The 21,954-nt window shown below is 42.3% G+C and overlaps 1 protein-coding gene across 2 annotated transcripts in view; it reads left to right on the top strand.

Moving 5' to 3' along the window:
- The first annotated feature begins 3,676 nt into the window (after window positions 1-3,676).
- Window positions 3,677-21,954, top strand: part of LOC110174654 (Rho guanine nucleotide exchange factor (GEF) 4) — a 35,696-nt gene continuing 17,418 nt past the window's right edge. Inside the window, exons 1-2 of one of the 2 annotated variants that reach the window (XM_020940758.2) lie at window positions 3,677-3,816; window positions 3,877-3,986. In XM_020940758.2, the coding sequence (XP_020796417.1) occupies window positions 3,677-3,816; window positions 3,877-3,986 (250 nt within the window). Of the gene's footprint in view, window positions 3,987-21,954 lie in introns of both variants that reach the window. The other variant, XM_055151001.1, reaches the window with a different exon arrangement.

The raw sequence follows: 21,954 nt of genomic DNA, 5'->3' as shown, positions 1-21,954 counted from the left end.
CTCCTTGGTGATGTAATGTAGTTGGTAACTTTGGTTTGATGTTTTATAGACTTACAGACATACTGTTCAGGCTGGTTCATCCACTTCACTTATGAAGTCAATATAAATACTCTTTAGCTACTGAAAATCCTTTGGAATGTGAGAGCTCGGTCCTCAGCTCTATTTGCTGTATATTGTGCACATGAGATGCAACCATACACTTTTCCTACAGTTCGATACATATTTCTATACATGGGTCACGATATTGATTTTATTTTGATATATTTTAAGATGAAAAAAAAATGTAAGTTTTTCTACTAATGCGTATAATATAATAACACTATGATATCAATGAACCAATACTACATACATTACATAACAGTACAACTACTATAAAGTTATATTTTATATGTGAAGTAAAGTTCATTTGGTTCAGTGATTTACATCTCAGAATTTTTATTCTTTGAAAATAAGAACAGAGCTTTCTCAGGTTGTTTTATATTTTATAATATTGTCTGGTCACTTAATACAGAGTGGTAGGGGAGTTACATTATCAGACTTTTCCTTCTTTGATGATGATTTAATGATTTCTTTTCCTCCTACATCTTCTGACTGTGTGCTTACGCCTGTGTCCGTGTTCTGAGTAAAACTTATGAGATAGAGTCTTAGAAAAAGATTGCGTACAATGAGAGTTGTGTTGCTGGTGTGAATACAGTATGTAAAGCCAAAAGTGATTCTAAAGTATTTAAAAGTGAATATCTTTGTCATTCCTGGCTCTATCGAGATAAAATGAAAAGTGACTGAAAATAAACAACAACACAGAGTGCATGGAGGGACACTTGTGTATCAACCGAACACGTGTATCGAATCATGAGACCAGTATCGAAAGATCACAATTTCATTGCATCCCTACTGTGCACATATGTTATTTCAGGAGTATCAGTCAAGACTTTTAAGAAAGCTCCTTTTCTGAGAATACTTTATTATGAAGTACTGTATGTAAGTACTGTCAGTGAGTGGGTAGAGAAATACTTTATTGTGAAGTACTGTATGTAAGTACTGTCAGTGAGTGGGTAGAGAAATACTTTATTGTGAAGTACTGTATGTAAGTACTGTTAGTGAGTGGGTAGAGAAATACTTTATTGTGGAGTACTGTATGTAAGTACTGTCAGTGAGTAGGTAGAGAACACAGCATTTGTTGCCTTGTTGTTGGTAGCATATCATTTTTATTTAGTTTTGCAGTTGTATTTATGGCTGTAGTATTAATCACATTTGAAGTCTACAGCTAATCCTCTGTCAGTAAAAACGCACAGAAAAATTGTCAAACAAAATCTGCAAAATCTGTAATATAACTGTTTTGACTGTTTTACTGAAATGTGTAGTCTACTGCAGTCATTCTGTTATTGTACTGCATTCAGTGGGGATTTTACTTCAGCTCTCTGCCTCAGATGTGACCTTGAAATGACAGCTTAGTTGGGGACTGGAAGAGACAAACTCAGTTCCCAGCTTTGTATCTCCAAAAGCCTCTGAATACTGAAGAACAGCTCATTTCACTGTGGGACACTACATTTCATTTTGGAGTGCCTCTGCTTCATTGTCGTCAGTCTGTTGATCCTGACGAGTTATAATGAATCTTTTGAAGGATATGATTGTGCATGGGCAGTGTAGATTTGATTTTCTGCTGAGTAAAATTATGTCCCTACATGTACCTCATTCTTTGTCCAGAAGAGGGCGCCATTTACATACTTCCATAGCTACAAATGGACTCGTGTACAGACTAGAGCAGTAGTGAGGTAATTCGTATGAAATTACCATGTTCTTGTCTAACTGTATTTGTTCTGTGGACTTTGCAATAATTAACAGAAAACCCACAAAGTCTGAACCTCCACCCATGTTCCTCTAGTGACTCTCAATCGAGACCACTGCAGGTACACTTGTGAATGATATTAAAACTAGTATCAAAATAGCTATTTGAGAACTATAAAAGAAGTATAAGTACACATAGGCTAGTATACACACATGGTCCACTATGGAACTTACTGCACCACTGAGGATTACACACATATAAGACAATGGGAATAGAAAAGATACTACCAGTGCAATGAGGTTTATTTGGTCTTGTATGTTATTAGGTTCTTTTTTCAGACCAAGAGTTTGTTTTCATACATGACAGTTTTGACTGGCCACTAGTGGTCTTACTCAGAAAACATCACGTGACCACTCTGAGGAAAACCACCAATGAGCAGTCAAAACTGTCAGGTATGAAAACAAACTCTTCGTCTGAAAAAAACAAAACAAAACCTCATGACATAGACAGTACTACCATTTAATGTGGAAAATCACAGTATATTGTCTAAAGAAAGACTGTATTTTGTTATTATATTGTGGTGTTGGAATTGGTATTGAGTATTGGTATTTAAGTCTGTTCCTTAATGTCGAGACTTTTAAATACATTATCAACAAAATACGGGCTGAAAGGTAGTGACAAAATTGACTTTTTTGACCATGTTTTAACGTTCTCTTATCCAAACATGCCTGAAGAGGTTTTAGATGTCATCTGTGTATGTTTGAGTATTTTACTGATCTTTCCAGGGTCTTATTCAAACCCTCCTTATGGTGAGCTGTAAGAAACTATCTGTCACTCATGATCCCACATGAAAATTCTCCATAAATATGATATAAAACACATGATACAGAACTGTACACAACAACTTGACAAACCTGATGTGATGTGCAGTAGTTTCATTAGTACACTGATTGTGTGATAGTGCTTGGAAGGAGAAGTGACTTAGCACAGAGAGCAAATAGATGTGGCAAAAACCAAGGTGAAACTTATTAAAAATGTGAGTACGTTTTCAGTAAATATAGCATTTTCAAAATGATAAATGGTAACATGGTGATCTAAGTATGTTATTTGGAAGTTAATTCCCCTCTTTAATAATGCATTTTTTTATGTGTATAGTCCAGATAACAATCAAAACTATTTATTTATTTATAAATTTTTCCATGAATGTCAAGGCACAATGAGGTGATTAATGACTGCAGGGTGTGTTGTTTACAAAAGATGCACACACAAAAAAATGTTGTGTGTACCATATCTAGACTAGTTTTCCCAGTGGCTGGCTGCGGTCAAACAGTGTGCATTGTGTACGAGAGTGATACCATCATACCAGAGAGAGAGAGAGAGACGGGAGGGAGGGAGGGATGGAGAGAGAGAGAGAGAGAGAGAGAGAGAGAGAGAGAGAGAGGGAGAGGAGGAGGGGCTCTGTCTCTCTCCTCCCTCACACAGCCTGCATACACCACCATCACTGCACTGTCGCTGCCGGCAAAATGAGCAGCGTGAGCCCCCCTCATGGACCCCCACTGATGTCAGCCCGGAGACGGAGCGAGAAGGAGCGAGCGAGCGAGGGGCAGTGAAGCAAAGAGAGAAAGAGAGAGAGGGAGAGAGAGAGAGGGAGGGGAGCGGTCTCTGCTGCATGTGCACTGGGAGGAGACTGACTAAAGGTACCACGGAGAACCAGGACCTACAAACATCTCTGAAGACACTACCCGGAGATCTTCTGTCTTCACCTGCCAACGATCGAGCGTCTCCTGTCTGTCACCGCACCTGCCAGTTCCCGTACCTGCTCCTGTGCCTGGGGAGTGCCTGTGGCTGGCCTGGGTAGTGGTGCGTGGTGGTGGTGGTGGTAGTGTGGTGATGCGGACTCAGCAGCAGGGATCGCAGGGGGGCGTGCCTGGGCCGGGGAGCAGCTACGGCAGCATCGGCAGCGGCTCGTCCGGCCTGTCCCCCGGGTCCGACTCGGAGGGGGGCAGTCCCACGCACAGAGGGACCATGGGGCTGGACATGGGGGGCAGTCCCACGCACAGAGGGACCACGGGGCTGGACACGGGGGGCAGCTCGGGCGGAGGGCTCGGTGGTGGAGGAGGAGGAGGGGGGAGCCTGGGAGGAACTCTGAGAGGCGTCCTGTCCCGCTACTGGAGCCTGGAGAGCCTGCACTCCACCACAGGTATGAGTGAGTTATGTGTGTGTACGGGGCCCCCCTGCACACATGTGTACAGCTGGAGTGTGTGGGCCACTGCAGCAGACACCACAACACCGAGCTGAGGACATGGAGTTTATCAGGGGGGAATCGGCTGGTACACTGTGTAACTTTTCTACTGGAGCACTGGTTGGTCTCCATGGAAATGTTATTTCTATTCCACAGTATGGCATTTAACAGGTGATGTCACAAGGCCAAGTTACAGGTCAGATCTATGTAAAGGCAAGCCTGCTCAGTTAGAACAATGTATTTGATTGTAGATACGTTGCATTGTAAGGCAAATGAAAATTCAGCACTGTCAGAACAAATGACTCACTGTGGCTGGAGGACTGATCCAGAAGCATTTTGCATAGTTTTCCTCCAGTTAGAAGTAAGGACAGACACTACTGACAAATGTTTATTTTTATTTTTTATTGCATCTCTAAATCTATTAGTTTTCACGTGTAAACCGATCTAAATATGTTTTATTATTTAATTTGATCCACTTACATCCTTGGATTTCTTTGTGACATTGTTCATTCAACATCTTTTTTCGCTAAATGCATTTTCCCCCCACAGTCTCGTACTTAAACAGGAAACATTTTACTTCTATCAGGTTTTAATGCTAACGCGTAACATTTTTACATCACCATATTACCTTTTATTGTTTTTTAAGTTTCACTTTTTTTTCTGATGACACGTTTCCCCCGTCCCTTTGCTCTCTGTATGAAGTCACTCATGGTTTGTCCATGTGTCACGTTACTGTGTACTGTTTTCTATCATGTTTTTGTATATTTATAGAGAATTGTAGTATGGGAGCATGGGTGATGTAGGCTTGTGGGTGGAGCCTTGTACCTCATTCTGCTAACCGTAAGGAGGGTTTGAATAGAGCCTGGAAGAGATTGCTAGATGATTCAAACATGCATGGAGGACATTTAAAACCTTAAAAAAAGTTTCAAACTGATAAAGCTCTAAATGTCAGACTCAGATGCCTTGCCATCGTTGCAGCTGTTTTAGTCGCGAAAAGAAAGTTGAAAACTTGACACACATAGATTCTTTAATGTTGTCTGTGAGGCCTGGGGCTGATAGACAATAATAGTGGTGAAGAGGAGAGGGACATGCTGAAGATGCAGTTAGTTCATTTATTTAATGAGACACATTCAGTGCACAATTTACATTAACCTTAACAGGAGAGATGCATTATACTAGGTTGTAGCACCAGTGTTAATTTTCACCTGTAGTCCCTGGGCAGTTTAATTGATTGATTCTATTTCAATTACCTTAGCTATAAGCTGTTCTTCCTGGAGACCTAGACCTGGAGACCATCAGTCCAAAACATGCTGTAGCATGCTGCTGTGGTGGAGATGGGACAGAGGATGGGTGTAGGTATTAAGAAAAGGGTGTAGTTAACAAGGAAAGAAGGAGGGAAAAGAGAGTGTATCAATAACGCACTGCAGTGGTTGGATTTCTCAGGAAACAGGTAGTACCCCCCGTCTCTCAGACTTATGTGCAGTGCTCCTGTCTCCTCCTCTGTTTTTGCTGTCGGAGAACCATGCAGGTGCTCAGATGTCTGGGCTCGGTGGATGAGCATGCTCACAGCAGAAGGACCATGCAGGCGTTCAGATGCACAAGTGGAGTCCACTCCCACACTTGTGAATAATGTACAGAGAATATTGTCAGGAGTTTCCAGCTCAGAGTGCAGCACCAGCAGATGTGACACATACTACATACAAAACACTATGGTACATTTTTAAGGACTTACTGTAACTGTGAATGAATCATTCATTTAGGCTGGAGTCATGTAGTCTCGTTTAGTGTGTTAACTGGTAAGTGGAGTCTTCTTCAGTATGTTTACTTCTTGCACCTTCAACTGTGTTAGATTCGAATATGAAATCTAAACTAAATACATATTATCAGTATAATTCTACTTCAGTTATTTGGACAAACAGATGTTGAGTTTTTTTTTTTTTTTTTTTTTTTTTTTCTTGTGGCTGGATCCAGTTATAGGAAAAGTTATTTGAAAATAGGGAGGCACCATTACCAGACTGGGACTGGCACACATACTGAACATTTTGTTGCAACAGATATTGTTTTCCAAATATCGGTTCAGCCGATGTGCTGGTTGGACATTTAAATTGGTGTAACAAAACCCAGACTTGAGGCATAAGTAACAGTAGGGATAGCAGCAGTAGCAGTAGTAGCAGTTGTCGTCGTCACAGTAGTAGTAGTAGCAGTATTCGCAGCAGGAGCACTAGTAGTAGCAGTATTATTATTATTATTAGTAGTAGTAGTAGTAGTAATAGTAGTAGTAGTAGTATTTGCAGCAGGAGTAGTAGTAGTAGTAGTAGTAGCAGCAGTAGCTAAATTTAGCTGTTATCCTGTTGTTCTAAATAAGATGACACAGATGAATGAGATTGTTGTGATGTGAGGAGGTGGTTGCCATGGTGACAGCAGCACATCTGCTACTGCATGCGCTCAGCATGGACTCAGCTACCGGGGTCAGAGGTCACACACGATTGTGGAATAAATGACACAAAATAAATTCTGGGAAAGTGAGATAGGGAACACTGCAGTACAAAACAAAACTGTTGTGCGGTTAAATGAGAGATAAATAACAGCTACATAATGATGGATCAGTTTTGTCTTATTTATTTTTGTTTAAAGGGTGCAGGAGGGGCCAGAAGGGTACAGGAGGGTACAGAGGGGGCAGGAGGGAGCAGGGTGTAGGGGCACATTCCTCAGAGGGGCTGGGCAGACGGGACACTCCCCTGGATCAGTGTGAGAGCCCTGGGTCAGGGTCAGGCTGAGGCAGGTGCCAACAGGAAACTCCCCAGAATCAGTCACTATGTTTCTATGTACAGAGAATGAGCTGTAAAACGAACACAGCTATAACTGCAAAGAAAAAAGACACATCACCCATAAAGCTCATCTATGTGAGCATTTGTTTTTCAGACATGAGGAACTGTGTTACCCACGAGTTATCTGCTCTCTACAGCACAAAGAAACTCGTTAAAGCTTCAGTCATTTTCTCTTTCACTTTCACACATGTAGTACTCCAAAACTATGAAACTAATCTATGTTTGGTGGAAGGGCTGGAGCTGATCGTTGCTGCTGATCTAAAACAAATGATTAAACATCCAAACACATCAAGTCTAATAATGTACTGGCTGTTTCTTCCCTTGTGCAGTTGAATGCATCTCTCAGTCTGTGCCTTAGACAGTAAGGAAGTGGACTAAGGGAGTGTGACGTCACCCATAGCAGTTGGCTCCAGTCAAATGAAGCTCACTGAGGCTGTTTTAGGTGCGTATTTGGAGCCAGGTCCAGATTAGGAATAGGAATTGATTTACAGACAAAATAACAAAATAAAAATACAGGTTAATATGAACATTTTAAGACCAAAGTGAGCAACCTTACAGCAGCAGTTTTTTCTGTACAAGCCAGAAGCACGCCCATACTCACTTCCTGGAACATGGAGGCTAGCAACTTAGCTATGTCCATATAGAGTATAAGAAATTAGTATATACAGTCAGCTCCTAACGTAAAACAGACTGTGCTGTTCGTGATGCAGCAGGTTTCCAAGTGAGTACCAGCTTCTCCAGATGTGTTATTGGGGTCTTTAAAATTTGATTCATAACACCTTAATCATAGTTCCTGGGTTTGTGTGCATTTTGATAAACGACTTTAAACTGGACTAGGCCAGAGAGTTGTCCTGACGTGTGCAAATGCAGTGAGTGTAAGAGTGTGTGAGGGTCAGGCAGAGGCACACAGGATTCTCCCCAGGATCAGTGTGAGATGGCTGGGTTGGGTTGTGTCCGGCTGAGGCAGACACTGGATGGTACGTGTCAGTAACAGAGACAGACTGTTTATTTAAAAGGGGCTAAGCCCACACTGACTGAGGATAAGCACAGGGGCTTGTGTCTGAGACACTGGGTCAAGAGGACAGGACTGTGCCACAAAAGTGTTTCACAAACTGTGGTGCGTGTTCCTCTGGTGGTACTCACGGCCCTCTGCAGTTTGAAAATAAAATCATGATTGTGTCCAGTTCGTCATTCAGCTGTCATGTCTTTTATTGTATTATAATAAGTGGGCTTTTGAGTGAATGGTTCTGTCCACATCATGATTACACACATACAATACAAATATGATTCAACACAACAAAACGTATAACTTTGGTACTAGTAACTGTAGTAGTAGCAGCGGCAGCAGCAGTAGTAGTAGTAGTAGTAGTAGTAGTAGTAGTAGCAGCAGTAGCTAAATGTAGCTGTTATCCTGTTGTTCTAAATAAGATGACACCTATGGTCTTGAGCTCTGGGTAATGACCGAAAGGACAAGATCGCAGATACAAGCAGCTGAAAAAGAGTTTCCTCCCCAGGGTGGCTGGGCACTCCCTTAGAGATACGGGAGGAGCTCAGTCACACAGGAGGAACTCGGACTAGAGCCGCTGCTCCTCTATGTTGGAGAGGAACCAGTTGAGGTGGCTCAGGCATCTGTTCTGATGCCTCCTGGGCGCCTCCCTCAGGAGGTGTTCTGGGAATGTCCCACCAAAGGAGGCCCCAGGGAAGACCCACGATACACTGGAGAGACACTCTCGACTGGCCTGGAAACCCCTCAGGGTCTCCCCAGATGAGCTGGAGGAAGTGTTGGAGGTGAAGGGAGTGTGGGAGTCCCTGCTTAGACTGCTGCCCCCGTGAGCTGGCCCCAGTTAAGTGGAAGAAAATGGAGGGATGGAGTTTATAAGCATTTTTCACAACTTTCAGAGACTAGAGCTACAAAAAACTAGCATGCTAACATGCACTTCCTTATTAACAGACAACAAAAGCTTTATAATGCAGACAGCACACAGAGGATTTATAGTGTCCTCAAGAGCCTCTTATAGAATATATCTGTACTGGGGTGAGATACATTTTCTCAGTGACTAACCTACTCCTGAAACTCATAAACTCCTCCTTATGCACCAGGAGCCAGCCGACCTGTGCGGGGTCTGTGCGGGGCCTGTGTGGGGGTCCAGCTCTGATTCATAGAGAGCTTATCAAACAGAGGAGTGGGAGAATAGTGATGTGATGTGTAATTACATCTTCCCTCTGGTGGGAGTCACACACTGAGTCAGTTAAAAGACCAAAGACTTACTTATGCTGCATGTTACAAACACAGGGAGGACACCATGTTTTTATTTACCTCTTTTTATTCTGTTTTGTTTTGGTTAAAGGAGAGCTATTGTGCAAAACCATACCTTGTTACTGTTACTCATAGTTATATAGTTGTTATATGTGATGTTATTTTTTCATTTGGTGATTCATGTAGGATTCTGCTGTGTTGTGTAGAGCCACTTGTTAGTGTGATGTGCAGTAAATCTGGAAGTCAGCACAGCATTGTTTCAATTATTAAGTCATTTTAAATCAGTATTGTTGAGTTGTTCTATATGTTGTGTGTGTGTATGTGTGTGTGTGTGTGTGTGTGTGCGCGTGGTGTCATAGACTGTAACTACAGAGCAGACACAAGCACTATAGGTCTGCTTTAATACTCTAAGTGGCTGAACTTGATTTCTGTCCATGCAGTGGAGGGAAATGAATCTTGCCCCAGTCCAGATAGTCTAAGCTGTGTGCTGACTGCTTCTAATTCTAAAGAGTGAGATAAGTGCCCTGAGAAACATTTCAGACAAAGTAATAATATTAGTGTTAAATAACAGGTGGCAGACCCTCCCCCATTAAACTTACGTAAGGCTCGTCTCCATAGCACATGTGGACAATAATACAATCTGCTGTCAGAAGTAAAAGTACAAGACTGTTTGAAGGGACTGAAGAGGACCTGGGCTTATACCTCCTCGAGCTTTAGCCTCGTCTGACAGTGCCACTAACTTGGAAATATATTTAACTACGATTTAGATTAGATTTGTTTACAGAACACCAAGTTGACATTGTCGAGCTTTTAACCATGTTAGTATATTTTTCCCTCATTACAAACAGATCTGGAGTTGTATTTCACACAGGGTTCTGAGTCTCACTAAACACTCTGTTCGAAATTTCCCAGGATTGTGCTGTCATAGTTCAATTCTATAAATAATCACCAGATTTATTTTCAGCATTTCTGTCATCCAGACATGCTCATTACTACTGTGTGGTAATAACATGTTCCCTTTAGGCAGTTTTCACTTTGGTGAGTCCCCCTATTGCCAGTAGATATGAAGCTGCACCAGATCAGGATAGAGCACTGTGGCTGTGAAATTATGTCTGCTTTTAATTAGGCATTGTTTTAAGTTCGAAATCACACAGTTCCAAAGCAAAAGAACTCAAGAACAGATAATGCATCATATTTGGTTCCAGAGGCTGGAGCAGAGAGCCGCACCAAACTGACTCATGCCATTGAGGCCCCAAGCGAACCGTGCCAGTAGAAAAGAGGCTTGTGTGCTCCTTTACATTTGGTTTATAAATATACACATATACAGAGTTGGACAGTGCTCGGGTTTGGATATAAGTCCAACTCCTTGGGGCCAGTTTGAGTCTTGAGTACATCTCTGTTCAATGTTCTCTTAGAGTGTGAGGGGTGTACAGAATGTGGAAAAGCTGGAAAGTAGTTTATGAATTATTATTTTTTCCACTTATATCAGAATTGTCTGTGCTTATGATAAGATATGATTGTCCTGTCACAGTCTAGGCCCTCACGTGCTGCTTCAGACTCGTGTCTCCCTCCTCACACAAACACACACACACACACACACACACACACACATACACAAGCGAATAGTGTCTGAAAGCATCCATCACAAAGAGGAGTCCCGGGCCTCAGCGGGAATTAGGTCGCGGTGGGACGTCCAGTCAGCCCCGAGCGCGGGAAGGGGTGTGTGTGAGTGTTTGAGTGCGTGTGTGTGTGTATGTATGTGTGTGCGTGTGTGTGTGTGTGTGCGTGTGTGCGTGTGTGTGTGGGTGTGTAGAGATCGCTCAGTAAAGTAGTGACTGGTGATGTACAAGTGAAGTGGCCCCAGAACGCTTCAGTACACTGCTTTAAAAGTTCAGGTTTGGAAAGAGGACAGGGACTAGAGTACCTTGTATGTTTACTCAGATAGCTGGATGAAGTGTTTTGCCCAGGGACACAATAATAGACGTCAGTGTGAGTCACTTTTCAGTTGATTCTGATTTTAGCCACTTGGATTTTGGGGGGCTGTCTTTATTAACTACACTACATGTTTTACCAACTTTGGGTTGTCAGTGTGTTATTTTGTGTATTTGGAAATAGCAAGATGCCATTTTGCTGATTCCCAGTTTCACCTCCACCGACATTTGTCCACTGCTCTGTACGCACTTGTACAGATCTGCAAACTAGAGCTGGGCAACTTGACAACTTCCATTACATGCAATCTGATCCCTGTGACTATAAATGTTTATTTAACATAAAAGAGACAGTTTTTTCCACTGAATAATCATCAGCATCATAATACTATAAAATTAATTGTAAAACATTGTATTTATATTTATAAAAATGCAAAAGCCAATCACAGTGAAATATGAACCCTCAGAAGAAGAAAATGCTTATAGTTACTTCTCAAACACAATCTGAAGATAATATGATTATGTGGATATTAATCGTAACACATCTGAAATTCAGACAAAGGAATGGAGTTTTTGTTACAGAAATAGCACATCTACATTTGAGTTTGAATTTTTGGACAATCAAAAGGAGAAGCTAATGAGACAAATGAAGGAGAGGACCCAGACCACTGCTGACTCATATCCACAAATATGGCGGGTGGTATATATATGCTGGTTGCCATGGTGAAGCTGTTATTATAGATAGACAGATAAACAGACAGACAGATTTTCCCCCAGAGGATGGGAAATATAAGTGTGCAGTGTTCCACACAACACATCAGTGCATCACAAATACATAACTAGTCATAAGTTACTCATAAGAATTACTAAGAATTACTAAGTTGCTAATAAGACTAGAAAAGCACTCAGAGAGCGCAGACCTCCGCCAAGGACTACCCCCATTTTTTTATATAAATTGCGATAAAATCCGTCTTCTGGATCAGATCCGGATCAGCCTTTGGAATATGAAAGAGGATCCCATTGTCCATCCCTGAGTCAAATTTCATGGGGTTTGGTCAATAATTAACTGAGATATTGAGAAACAAAATTTTTGGCCCCATTTACCACAATGTTAACTAAAATTTCAAAGTGATCCAGAATCCAGGATTTCTTCCGGATCACCCCCAAAATGAAATCAGTTCTTCCTTTTCACATTTCCAACAAATCCTGAAAATTTCACCAAAATCGGTCCATAACTTTTTGAGTTATGTTGCTAACAGACAAACAAACAAACAAACAAACAAACAACAAACAAACAAACAAACAAACAAACAAACAGACAATAAAGTGGATGAGAGAGAGGTGTGTTCAGGTATACTAACTGCAGTCTTCTTTAGGGCTGGACCATAGATCACATTCAAATCTTAATTCACAGTTTGAGCTGATCATTAGGAAATTCTATGATCTAAAGAACTTTAGATCATAGAATGTCCTCTGCAAAGAACTGAAGATCCTTGTTGGACCTGTAGCTTAGTGCACTGGAATCACTGAAACTGAAGTGCTATTTTCACATTATTATTTATTTTTACTGTTCCGTGCCCCCAGCCCAGAGCACACACCGGAGGTGACCCAGATGCTCCCATTCCACTGAGCCAGAAGTCAATAGTGTAATTACCAGCTCCTGTATCATGTATTATGTATGAGAGGCTGTACATTCTACAGTTGGACACTGGGTGACACTGACCAGTGAGCTCCTGACCCCTTGTGACCTTTGTGTCATTATATATGTGTAAATATGTACATGAAGTATGACCGAAATTATCAGTGTCCTCACCTGACTCCATCAAGTCACTGTGATGTATTGAACATCCTGCTGGACATGTCCCCTCACAATCTATATCAGGTCAATCAATAAAGATAAGGAACCCAAATTCTAATGTTTGGAACAATTACTTAGTTCCAGATAGTGTGTGGTGAGTACAGTATTTGTTTGTATTTGCTTGTAAGAAGGCTTCATGAATGAGGCCCTTTATGAGGAACACTACGTCAGTGTGAACACTGTTAGCAGAATCTCCTCCTTCAATAACCTTCTGTGACCCTCAGTGGAGATGTTTTTCAGTGTTTCTGGTAAGAGCAAAAGAGGAGAGAGGAGAGAAGAGGAATGCAGCTCTGTGAGATAAGACCAGGCCTGGACTCTGTCTGAGCACACTCTCTCTCATAGGCTCGGAGAGGTCCTGATAGGCTCTCATACTGTGGTTCTGTGTGGACACGCCTCTGATACTAGACTAAACCTGGACTCAGGACTGACACAGAGTTCTCAGCCAAACTGTGACGTAATAAGCATGGCATTTTTAAAGGTGCTTAGACATAAGCAAACTTCATTGATCCACAAAGGAACTTGAAACAGGCACTATGTAACTTTTATAGCAGAGGGGCTCAACATCTTGTTGTTGCGTAGTCAGGAATGTATGAAACTGTATGAAATTAATTTATTCAATTACAGGTGAATAAAATAAAATAAAACATGCATTCCATCTGTGAGTGGGGACACCTCTCTTATCTGATCTGTAACTTGGCTTCTGCAGGTAGAGAACTTGAAAGCCATTTTGTGGAACATTCCAAGCAAACCAATGACTCCAACAATCTCCATGGAGACAATCAGAACCTCCATCAGAAAAGTGAAACAGTGCACTATTTAGAGATAAACTTATGTTTTTGGTTGTGACATTGGAGGGGTGTTTCTTGAAAAACAAACCAAAGTTTATTAATTGCATTTGACAGATTTACACCAGATGTCTTCCCATGTACTTTTAAAGAGTTGTTATGATGAACTTGGCCCTGTCTGCTCCTGCCTGCTCCTCTCTGCGCCTGTCTGCATCTGTGTACTCCTCTCTGCTCCTGTCTGCTCCTGCCTGCTCCTCTCTGCTCTGCCACTATCTGCTCCTTCTGCACGTCTGCTCCTGTCTGCTCCTGTCTGCCCCTCACCCTCTCCTCCTCTCCACTCGTTCACCCTCTTCCCCATCACCTCCTCGTCTTCTTCAGAACATGGATGGGGCTGTCAGACCTCCTCAGATCACTGCTCCCATCCCTCACAACAACAGTGTCCCCGTCTGAAAACTCCAACACAAGAGTTCAGTACAAAATACTTCATCTTTACACTCTGAGTCATTACGATTCCCTGATCAACGTGTCCTGTAGCGATTCATCTGATTCTGCTTCCTCCATGTCAGATCATTGTCTTCACTAAAGAAGACGGACCGTGCTTTCGTAACACCTGCCATAACAGCTGCTGTGTGTGTGTGTGTGTGCGTGTGTGTGTGCGTGTGTGCGTGCATGCGTGTGCGTGTGTGCGTATGTGTGCGTGTGTGCTTGTGTGTGTGTGAGTGTTAGAGATGCGCGGATTGCGGTTACAACCGCGGTATCCGCGGTTAATCCGCGGGTCGGGCGGATGACGTGACGAAAAATTATATTTTAATTAAATTCGTGCGGGTGGCGGTTTAACTACAAAAAAAAAAAGAAAAAAAAAAAAAAGTTATTGTTAGTATTGTTACCTACATCTGAAAAGACGAGTCTCATTGTCTATGCTTGTAGTATGAAGTGTACGTCATATCCTTAATTAGCCCATTTGACCTCGTTTTTATGTTCTGAAGGTTCAGGTTGTGTCGGGTTACTGATAGCCTAAGGTTTACGAGGCACATATTATATGCAGTTTATTTTATTATTTCTAATTTATTTCAGTTGTTTGCCAACACGGAAGTGGCTATAGGGCCATATTTATTTAGTTATGCTTTTTTTGTTTTGTTTCGATATCAGTTATATTTTAAAACACGCAGACATTATAGCGTAGACTGCCACTCGGGGGATTTAAAACTTAAAGAAAGACCGATGGAGTGAGGCTATGACTTTGAAATAACATCGGGCAATGGCAGAATGTTCAGAATGTAACAACATCCAACACGAAGGCTCAAAAGGTTCAAAAATAGCCTAGTCGGAAAACGTTGTCAGTTAATTAGCTGCGCAAGAAAACCAGGTAAGTTTGGGGTTGTTACGGACAATTAACTGTGTCGGCGGCAAGGTGGGGCATTTGAGGGCCGTGCCCCTCTTGCAACAGGCCGTTATTATTACTATTTTAAAATGATTTTGCTTGGCGCATTTCACTTCGGGCACAAACTTTACTGTGACATCAATGACATCACAGTCTCTGTTTATTTAGTGTAGTGTGATTGGACAACTGTCCTGTCACTCACGTCACGTCACGTCAACCTGCTGCGTCAACTCGTAGCAGCTCCACGATTAGCGGCAGCTGCTACTTTAGCCTAAAGCTCCACACAGGAAATGGCGAGAACAGAGCCAAAGACACACGGACAGACCCGCCGCCGGGACCCGGGACTGTCACCGCTGGGACCCGGGACTGTCGCCGCTGAGACTCGGGGCAGTCGCCGCTGGGACTCTCGCTGCCGCCGCCGGGGCCAGGGCAGTCGCTCGCTGCTCTATCCGCCTTTGCCCGCTCGTTTCTGGGTGTAAAAGTTTGACCTGAGCATAGCGCGCAGAGGCATAATTCTACCTGGTGTCCTGGTGCTGATATGGACTGACCGTAACTTTCAGATTTAAGTGGGAAGTGGGATTAAGACTAATTTTACAACCATCTTGTGCACTCGGCTCCCGGACCTCGCGTCACGGACCAGTTTCATCTCTTCATATTGGACAATAGACTTTTGGAAACAGAACCAGTGGGACAGTGGATAGAGGAAACATTCTGCTTCAGTCTCTGGAGAAGGTAAGAGGCTGGTTTTCATTAGTTTGCGGCAAATCTGAACTTGGAGCCTCACAGGTAAATAGTGTTATGGTGTTAATAGTTAAATAGTGTTATAGTGTTAATAGTTAAATAGTGTTATAGTGTTAATAGTTAATAGTGCGTAAATGAGCTGGTGGGTGCGATGGAGCTGCTCTGGTTGTTCTGTCGTGTGCTGTAGGAGCGGCATCTGTGTTCATGTCTCTTCTTGTAGTTTTACTGACGTTGTTGGGTCTGGGTGTGAGCGGTGTGTTACGCTGTGTTGTTGCATAAAGTTTGTGCTTGGCTGTTCATTGTGCTCTGATCGATACTGTTCAGCCAGTACTAACCAAAATGTCTGTTTCTGGTATTTGTTATAATACTACAGCCTATATATATATATATAATACATATATTATTCATAATATATATTTATAATTTTGCCCTTGGTGCTCCTCCCAAAAATTATACCATCAGCCGCCACTGGTCCTGGTTTAGTCCTGGTTTAGTCCTGGTTTAGTCCTGGTTTAGTCCTGGTTTAGTCCCAGTCCCTCAAGTTTCAGGTCTCTATAGGACAGGACAGGACTGGACGGTGACTCGCGTACCACGTTCACTACAGCCCTGGTGCTGTCCGATGCGTGGTTATTTCTAGTTCAGAGGTGTTTTTGACGAGAGGCTGTTGTTTAATGTTTACAACCAGTGGCAGGACTTATTGTTTTTTAATAAACCTCAACCTTTTATTATTGTCTTGTGTGCGTATCGTCTACCACACAACCTCAACAACTATTGCAGCTAATAATAATAATAATCTTAATATAATAATGATTATAATAACAACACATAATTAGTATAGTATAATTAATACTGTTAAAGAAAAACGTGTTTGATAGCATGTCTGCTGTGTATGACTCCACCACGTTAAAATATTTCTCAAAGGGCAGTGCCCCCCCTGCTGGTGACCCATGCCCCTCCAGTAGATGTGCTCTGACGCCGACTCTGACAATTAAGAATGCGAACATACACGCTGAGCGAATTTTGGAATGAATGAGCTATAGTTTGCATTTTTATCGAGGCTCCTTAGTTTGTTTGCTGTATGATTGTTCTAAAATCTAAAATCAATCGGCGGATGGCGGGCGGGTGCGGTTTTGAAAACCTTCGGTGCAAAATGGACAGCGGGCAGATGATGAGTTTTGTGTCGCGGTTGCGGATGAAAAAATAGCCCATCCGCGCATCTCTAGTGAGTGTATGTGTGTGTGTGAATGTGTGTGTGTGTGCGTGCTTGCGTGTGCGTGTGTGTGTATGCGTGTGTGTGCATGTGTGTGTGTGTGGACAGTCAGTGGGAGCACAGACAGATGTAGTGAAGCCTCCAGGGCCCAGACAGGATCACATCTTTATTGACTGTTTCGAGTTTCAAAATACCTGTATTTCTGTTCTAATGGCTGAATGAAAAAACTGTCCTGCAGGTTTAGTTTATTTGTTCTACATAAAAACATTGAGCTGTACAAAGAAGTCATATGTTTGTGCAGGTTACAGTGTTTCACAAACTTTTTTTCTGGGGACCCATATTTTAAAAGTCACAACTTTTCATGACCCAAGTCCATAGACATTATTCGTAAATGACAAAATAAAGGTGGATTTGAGCATTATTGAACATTAATGAGGATATTTTATTGTTGACTGTCTCTGAACAGTTAGTATTAAGTTTTAAACAATGAAAAACATTGAAGCAGCAAAAGGATCCATAAGTCGCATATTTTGACATTAAATGTAGAATATTTCTTTTTTTGTTCAACATTCAACTGAACCAGTAATACTGGAACAAAATTGTTAATAAAATAATTGCAAAAAAATGAAAAATTATAAAAAAAATGTCTTAACATTTGAACATTTCTAGTGAGATAGGTGGGCCTGTCTGTGTTTTTGTAGCATGTTCAGTCCGGCTGCAGGAGGAGCTGCAGCAGCAGATCAGGAGCAGCATTCACTCTGTTTTTGTGCTTTGTCTTCATTTTTGTGAGCACAGAAAATCCCAATTCACACAAATATCTAACAGTGAAAGCAATAAGCATAGAAACACTCACCCTACTCAGGACGGGATATTTACTCGCTCTGTGTGTCATGAGTCACAACTGTATATTCCAAACATACATGCAGATTGTGACAAGGCGACAGAACAAAAAATCTCTTGTGACCCACCTGAGGGTTGTGCCCCAGTCGTTGGGAAACAATGGGTTACAGCAAAATGTCTCATTTCCACCTTCAGTCCCTGGACAGGCTGATGTCATAAATAATATACATGCCAATAAAATCAAATAGAACGTATATTAATGTAATTATTCATCCGTTCAATCATCCAGTCAAGTAAAACTCTAGTCCCCTTCAGTCTCAGTCATTTACACATTTACAGTTCATATTGCTGCATTGCACATCTCCATGGAGACAAGCATTAGGCATCAGTATCCAACAAAACTTAGGGTTGCTCAGTGCTTCAGGGCCGTGGTGTGATTCGGGAGATCACGTGCCACAGCAGAGTCCAACCCTTCCTCTTCACTGAGCACTGACTCCTGGATGACATGATACTGGGGCTAATAGGCTAACAGGCTAGCGGGCTAACGGGCTAACCCACATTCCGTCCTGTCCATGTGCACACACTCACGTGCACACACTCACATGCACACACTTGGTCAAGAAGCAAATACAGGGACCTTTTTTAGTTAGCTCACAGAATGGTATTAAAGCCCAGAGGAAACCTGGCTCTATTCATTTTTCAAATGATGTGTCCAGAAAAATATGTACACTCTTTACACACAGAACATATCAGAGCCACAGGAAATGTTTGAAATTGATCTCAACAAATCATTCTCTTTTCAAATGCTCCTCTGGCTCTGCTCCTGTCTGCTCCTGTGGCTCTGCTCCTGTCTGCTCCTGTCTGCTCCTGTCTGCTCCTGTCTGCTCCTCTGGCTCTGCTCCTGTCTGCTCCTGTCTGCTCCTGCCTGCTCCTCTGGCTCTGTTCCTGTCTACTCCTGTCTACTGCTCCTGTCTGCTCCTGTCTGCTCCTGTCTGCTCCTGTCTGCTCCTGTCTGCTCCTGTCTGCTCCTCTGGCTCTGCTCCTGTCTGCTCCTGTCTGCATATCCAGACTCTCTTGCTTGTCTCATTTCCTGTCCAGTCTGTGCTCTCTCCTGAGGCATGAGGCACTTTAACTTTACACAATCACTCTTAAACTCCTCACAAACAGTTACTATGGATACTGTGGGGGGCAGTGCCATAAAGTGCACACATTAAAGCTTTTGTGGCATTGTTACATGGCTTTTTACTCTATACATCCATATTATGGCCTGTCATTGCACCAGTGAACACGGAAACCTGGTCAAACCTCCTGTCAAAGCTTGAACTGCTCAGATCTCTGACTCTGGCCTGGGCCTGGCTAGTACTTGTTAGTACTTGGATGGAGACCAGAGGGAGTACCATGTGTCTCAGTGCGGCACCATTTCTGTTCATAGGTAACTTTGCGTACCCGTGCTGCCTAGTATGAAAATGTTGTATGAGAAGTTGGAGCATAGACTGTATAAAGAAGTGGACTGAGGGAGTGTGATATCACTCACAGCATTCAGCTCCAGTCAAATGAAGCTCATGAGACCAGCCGTTATAGGGGTGAATTTGGAGCTAGGATCCATATTCGGAATAGGAACTGTTTACTTACAAAAAACAAAATAAAAACACCAAGATCATGTAGAGCGGGTTAATATGAACATTTTAAGAACAGAGTGAGAAGCCGGACAGCAGCATTTACAGAGAGAGGAGCAACGTGTTTTCAGTGCAAAGTGAAACCGAGCCAGAGTCAATGGAGTCGGAAGGGCTGCCATGCTCACTTCCTGTTTGAAGTGCATTGGCTCTGTCCATTTATATATACAGTGCATGGGTATTAGGGGCCCGATAGCACAGATTCTGAGCCTCACTTCCATCAGTCTGCATTAAACATGACTATCTCCATGAAGACAGGCCAAGTTATAAATTAGATCTGTGCATTGGTGAACCCACTCACAGTAAGAATGACTTTAAGGTTGTGAAACAAAACACATAGCTCAGCTCAGTTGGTCAAACATTTGTCCACTGATCTGAAGGTTGGTTGTTTGAATCCCGCTCTCAGCATAAACAACATTGGTTGAGCGTCAGATCCACTGACCCACAGGATGGCTAGTGTGGTTCCAGCTCCCACAGATGAATGCTGTCGTTGTGTCCTTGAGCAAGACACTTAACCCACCTTGCCCCTTGTGTCTGCATACACTGGTGTGTGAGTGTGTGTGAATGGGTGACTTCTTCCTTGTTGCGTTGAGCCTTGAAGGTGGAAAAGCGCTGCATAAAAATGGGACCATGATAAGGACAAGCAGGCGGTGCACTGTACTGAGAAGTGACTCTATTACCATTCATTTATTTTTAATTGTAATGTCATTTCATTTTTTGGAGGCAATAGTGAATGAGACAAAATCCTGCAGTCCTACAGTGGCAGAATCCTCCACAGACAAAAGACAGCACATACCCACAGTCATGACTCACAGTGCCCCCCTGTGGCCGTCTCCTTCACTACACCTCCGGTCCCTGTGTCCCCCTCTGCTCCACACTCTCATCTGTCTCCTGTCACACCGCCACATTGTCTCGCCCCTGTTCCTGCTTCTGAGCGCTCTGATTGGTCCGTGGCCCGCCTCTGTTGCCACGGTGATTTGTGGAGCATCTGTTGTAGGCTGCGGGTGTCTGACGAGGTGTGACAGAGCTGTATTTTTAGCTCAGTGCCAGGTATCTGAACGTTTACTTCAAATGGACTACAAGGCTCTGTGTGTGTCTGGGGATGGGGGAGGGCTCAGCAAGATTGTGTTTTTGATTTGTAAAAAAAAAAGGTGTATTTTTATGTTTGAGGTGACATGACAGCGCTCTGTAGGCCAGAGATGGGGGCATGCCAAATGTCTATTGTTCATCTGTGTATATATGTGGGTGTGGTTCAATATTGTGGGATAATATATATTTTTCACTAATTGAAATTATTTAGAGCTGCGAACTGAAATCAGAATTTGAATAAATGCTCAAAAGGTACAATTTTTACTACTGGTGCCATCGTTTCCTCCACAAACTACAAAATCTGCAAACTCCTGTTCTATTTTGCATGAAAACTAACCCTATAATTTAAATCTGTACAAACATGTTCTGAAATGTGATTCTTGTTTTAGTTTGTCAGTTCAGATTCTTTTTGTTGGTTCTTCTGGCCATGTTTAAAATGTAAACTTTGAACACAAGTATACTGTAGTAGTATTGAAACATAAATCGGCAAATCTAATTGCACTGCCAAACCTACTTCCTTTTGGATGATTTTATAGATACAGATACTGGCTCAAGCTCCATCTGACAGTAGGCTGTATTAGGATCCAGCGTGGAAACTGGTTTTGTTTTGTTTACTACTCTGGAAAGGTACAAATGTTTCTGATGAATTACATTAAGATGTTTAAGATGTTGCCAGGGAACATTTGATTTTGTGTAAATACAGAACACCACCTAAATCCACAAATGGTATATTTTATTCACTCACTTTCAACAGGAGGTGCTGATACTTTGCAGTAGTATCACATTGGGGCTGCTCTACATGCATCTCTGTGGTGGAATGTTCAGCAGTTACCAGGGTAACACAATGCTCACTTAACAAACTCTGACAAAGAAAAGAAAAATAGATTTAAAAAAAGATTATGTATTACTCAAGAAACTGAAGAAAAATACAAACTTGATTTAAAGAGCACATTTCAGGAGCCTGTAGTGATGTGATTCATGGTCCTGTTTCAGAGTTTGGTGAGAGGGAATAGCGGAAAAACTTGGCTAATGCGAGATTGTAATTTTATTTGAGAGGGACTTGTTCAACAGCATACGTTCTTTCTGTCTTTCTGGTCAGAATGTGCTAAACTCAGATTAAAGTCTAACTTAACATCACCCCCCAGGGAATGTTGAGGACGTCAGCTGCAAAGGATCACTAGTGTTTGTATCTGTGGCTGTATATTTGTATTTGCGTATCAGATGTCTTGCCACTCGTTCTCAGTTTGGTGTAAAGTGTCTTGTGAAGTTGTGATTTGTTTGTATGGTTTTGTATGCATGGATTTATTTAAATACATCATTTGTCCACCAACCCGTG

This window comes from Boleophthalmus pectinirostris, unplaced genomic scaffold (assembly GCF_026225935.1).
Source record: "Boleophthalmus pectinirostris isolate CB_2022bp ecotype Guang Dong unplaced genomic scaffold, ASM2622593v1 HiC_scaffold_15, whole genome shotgun sequence".
Taxonomy (NCBI): domain Eukaryota; kingdom Metazoa; phylum Chordata; class Actinopteri; order Gobiiformes; family Gobiidae; genus Boleophthalmus; species Boleophthalmus pectinirostris.
Note: the sequence above shows the minus strand (reverse complement) of the source record. Positions and strands in the feature narration are given on the sequence as shown.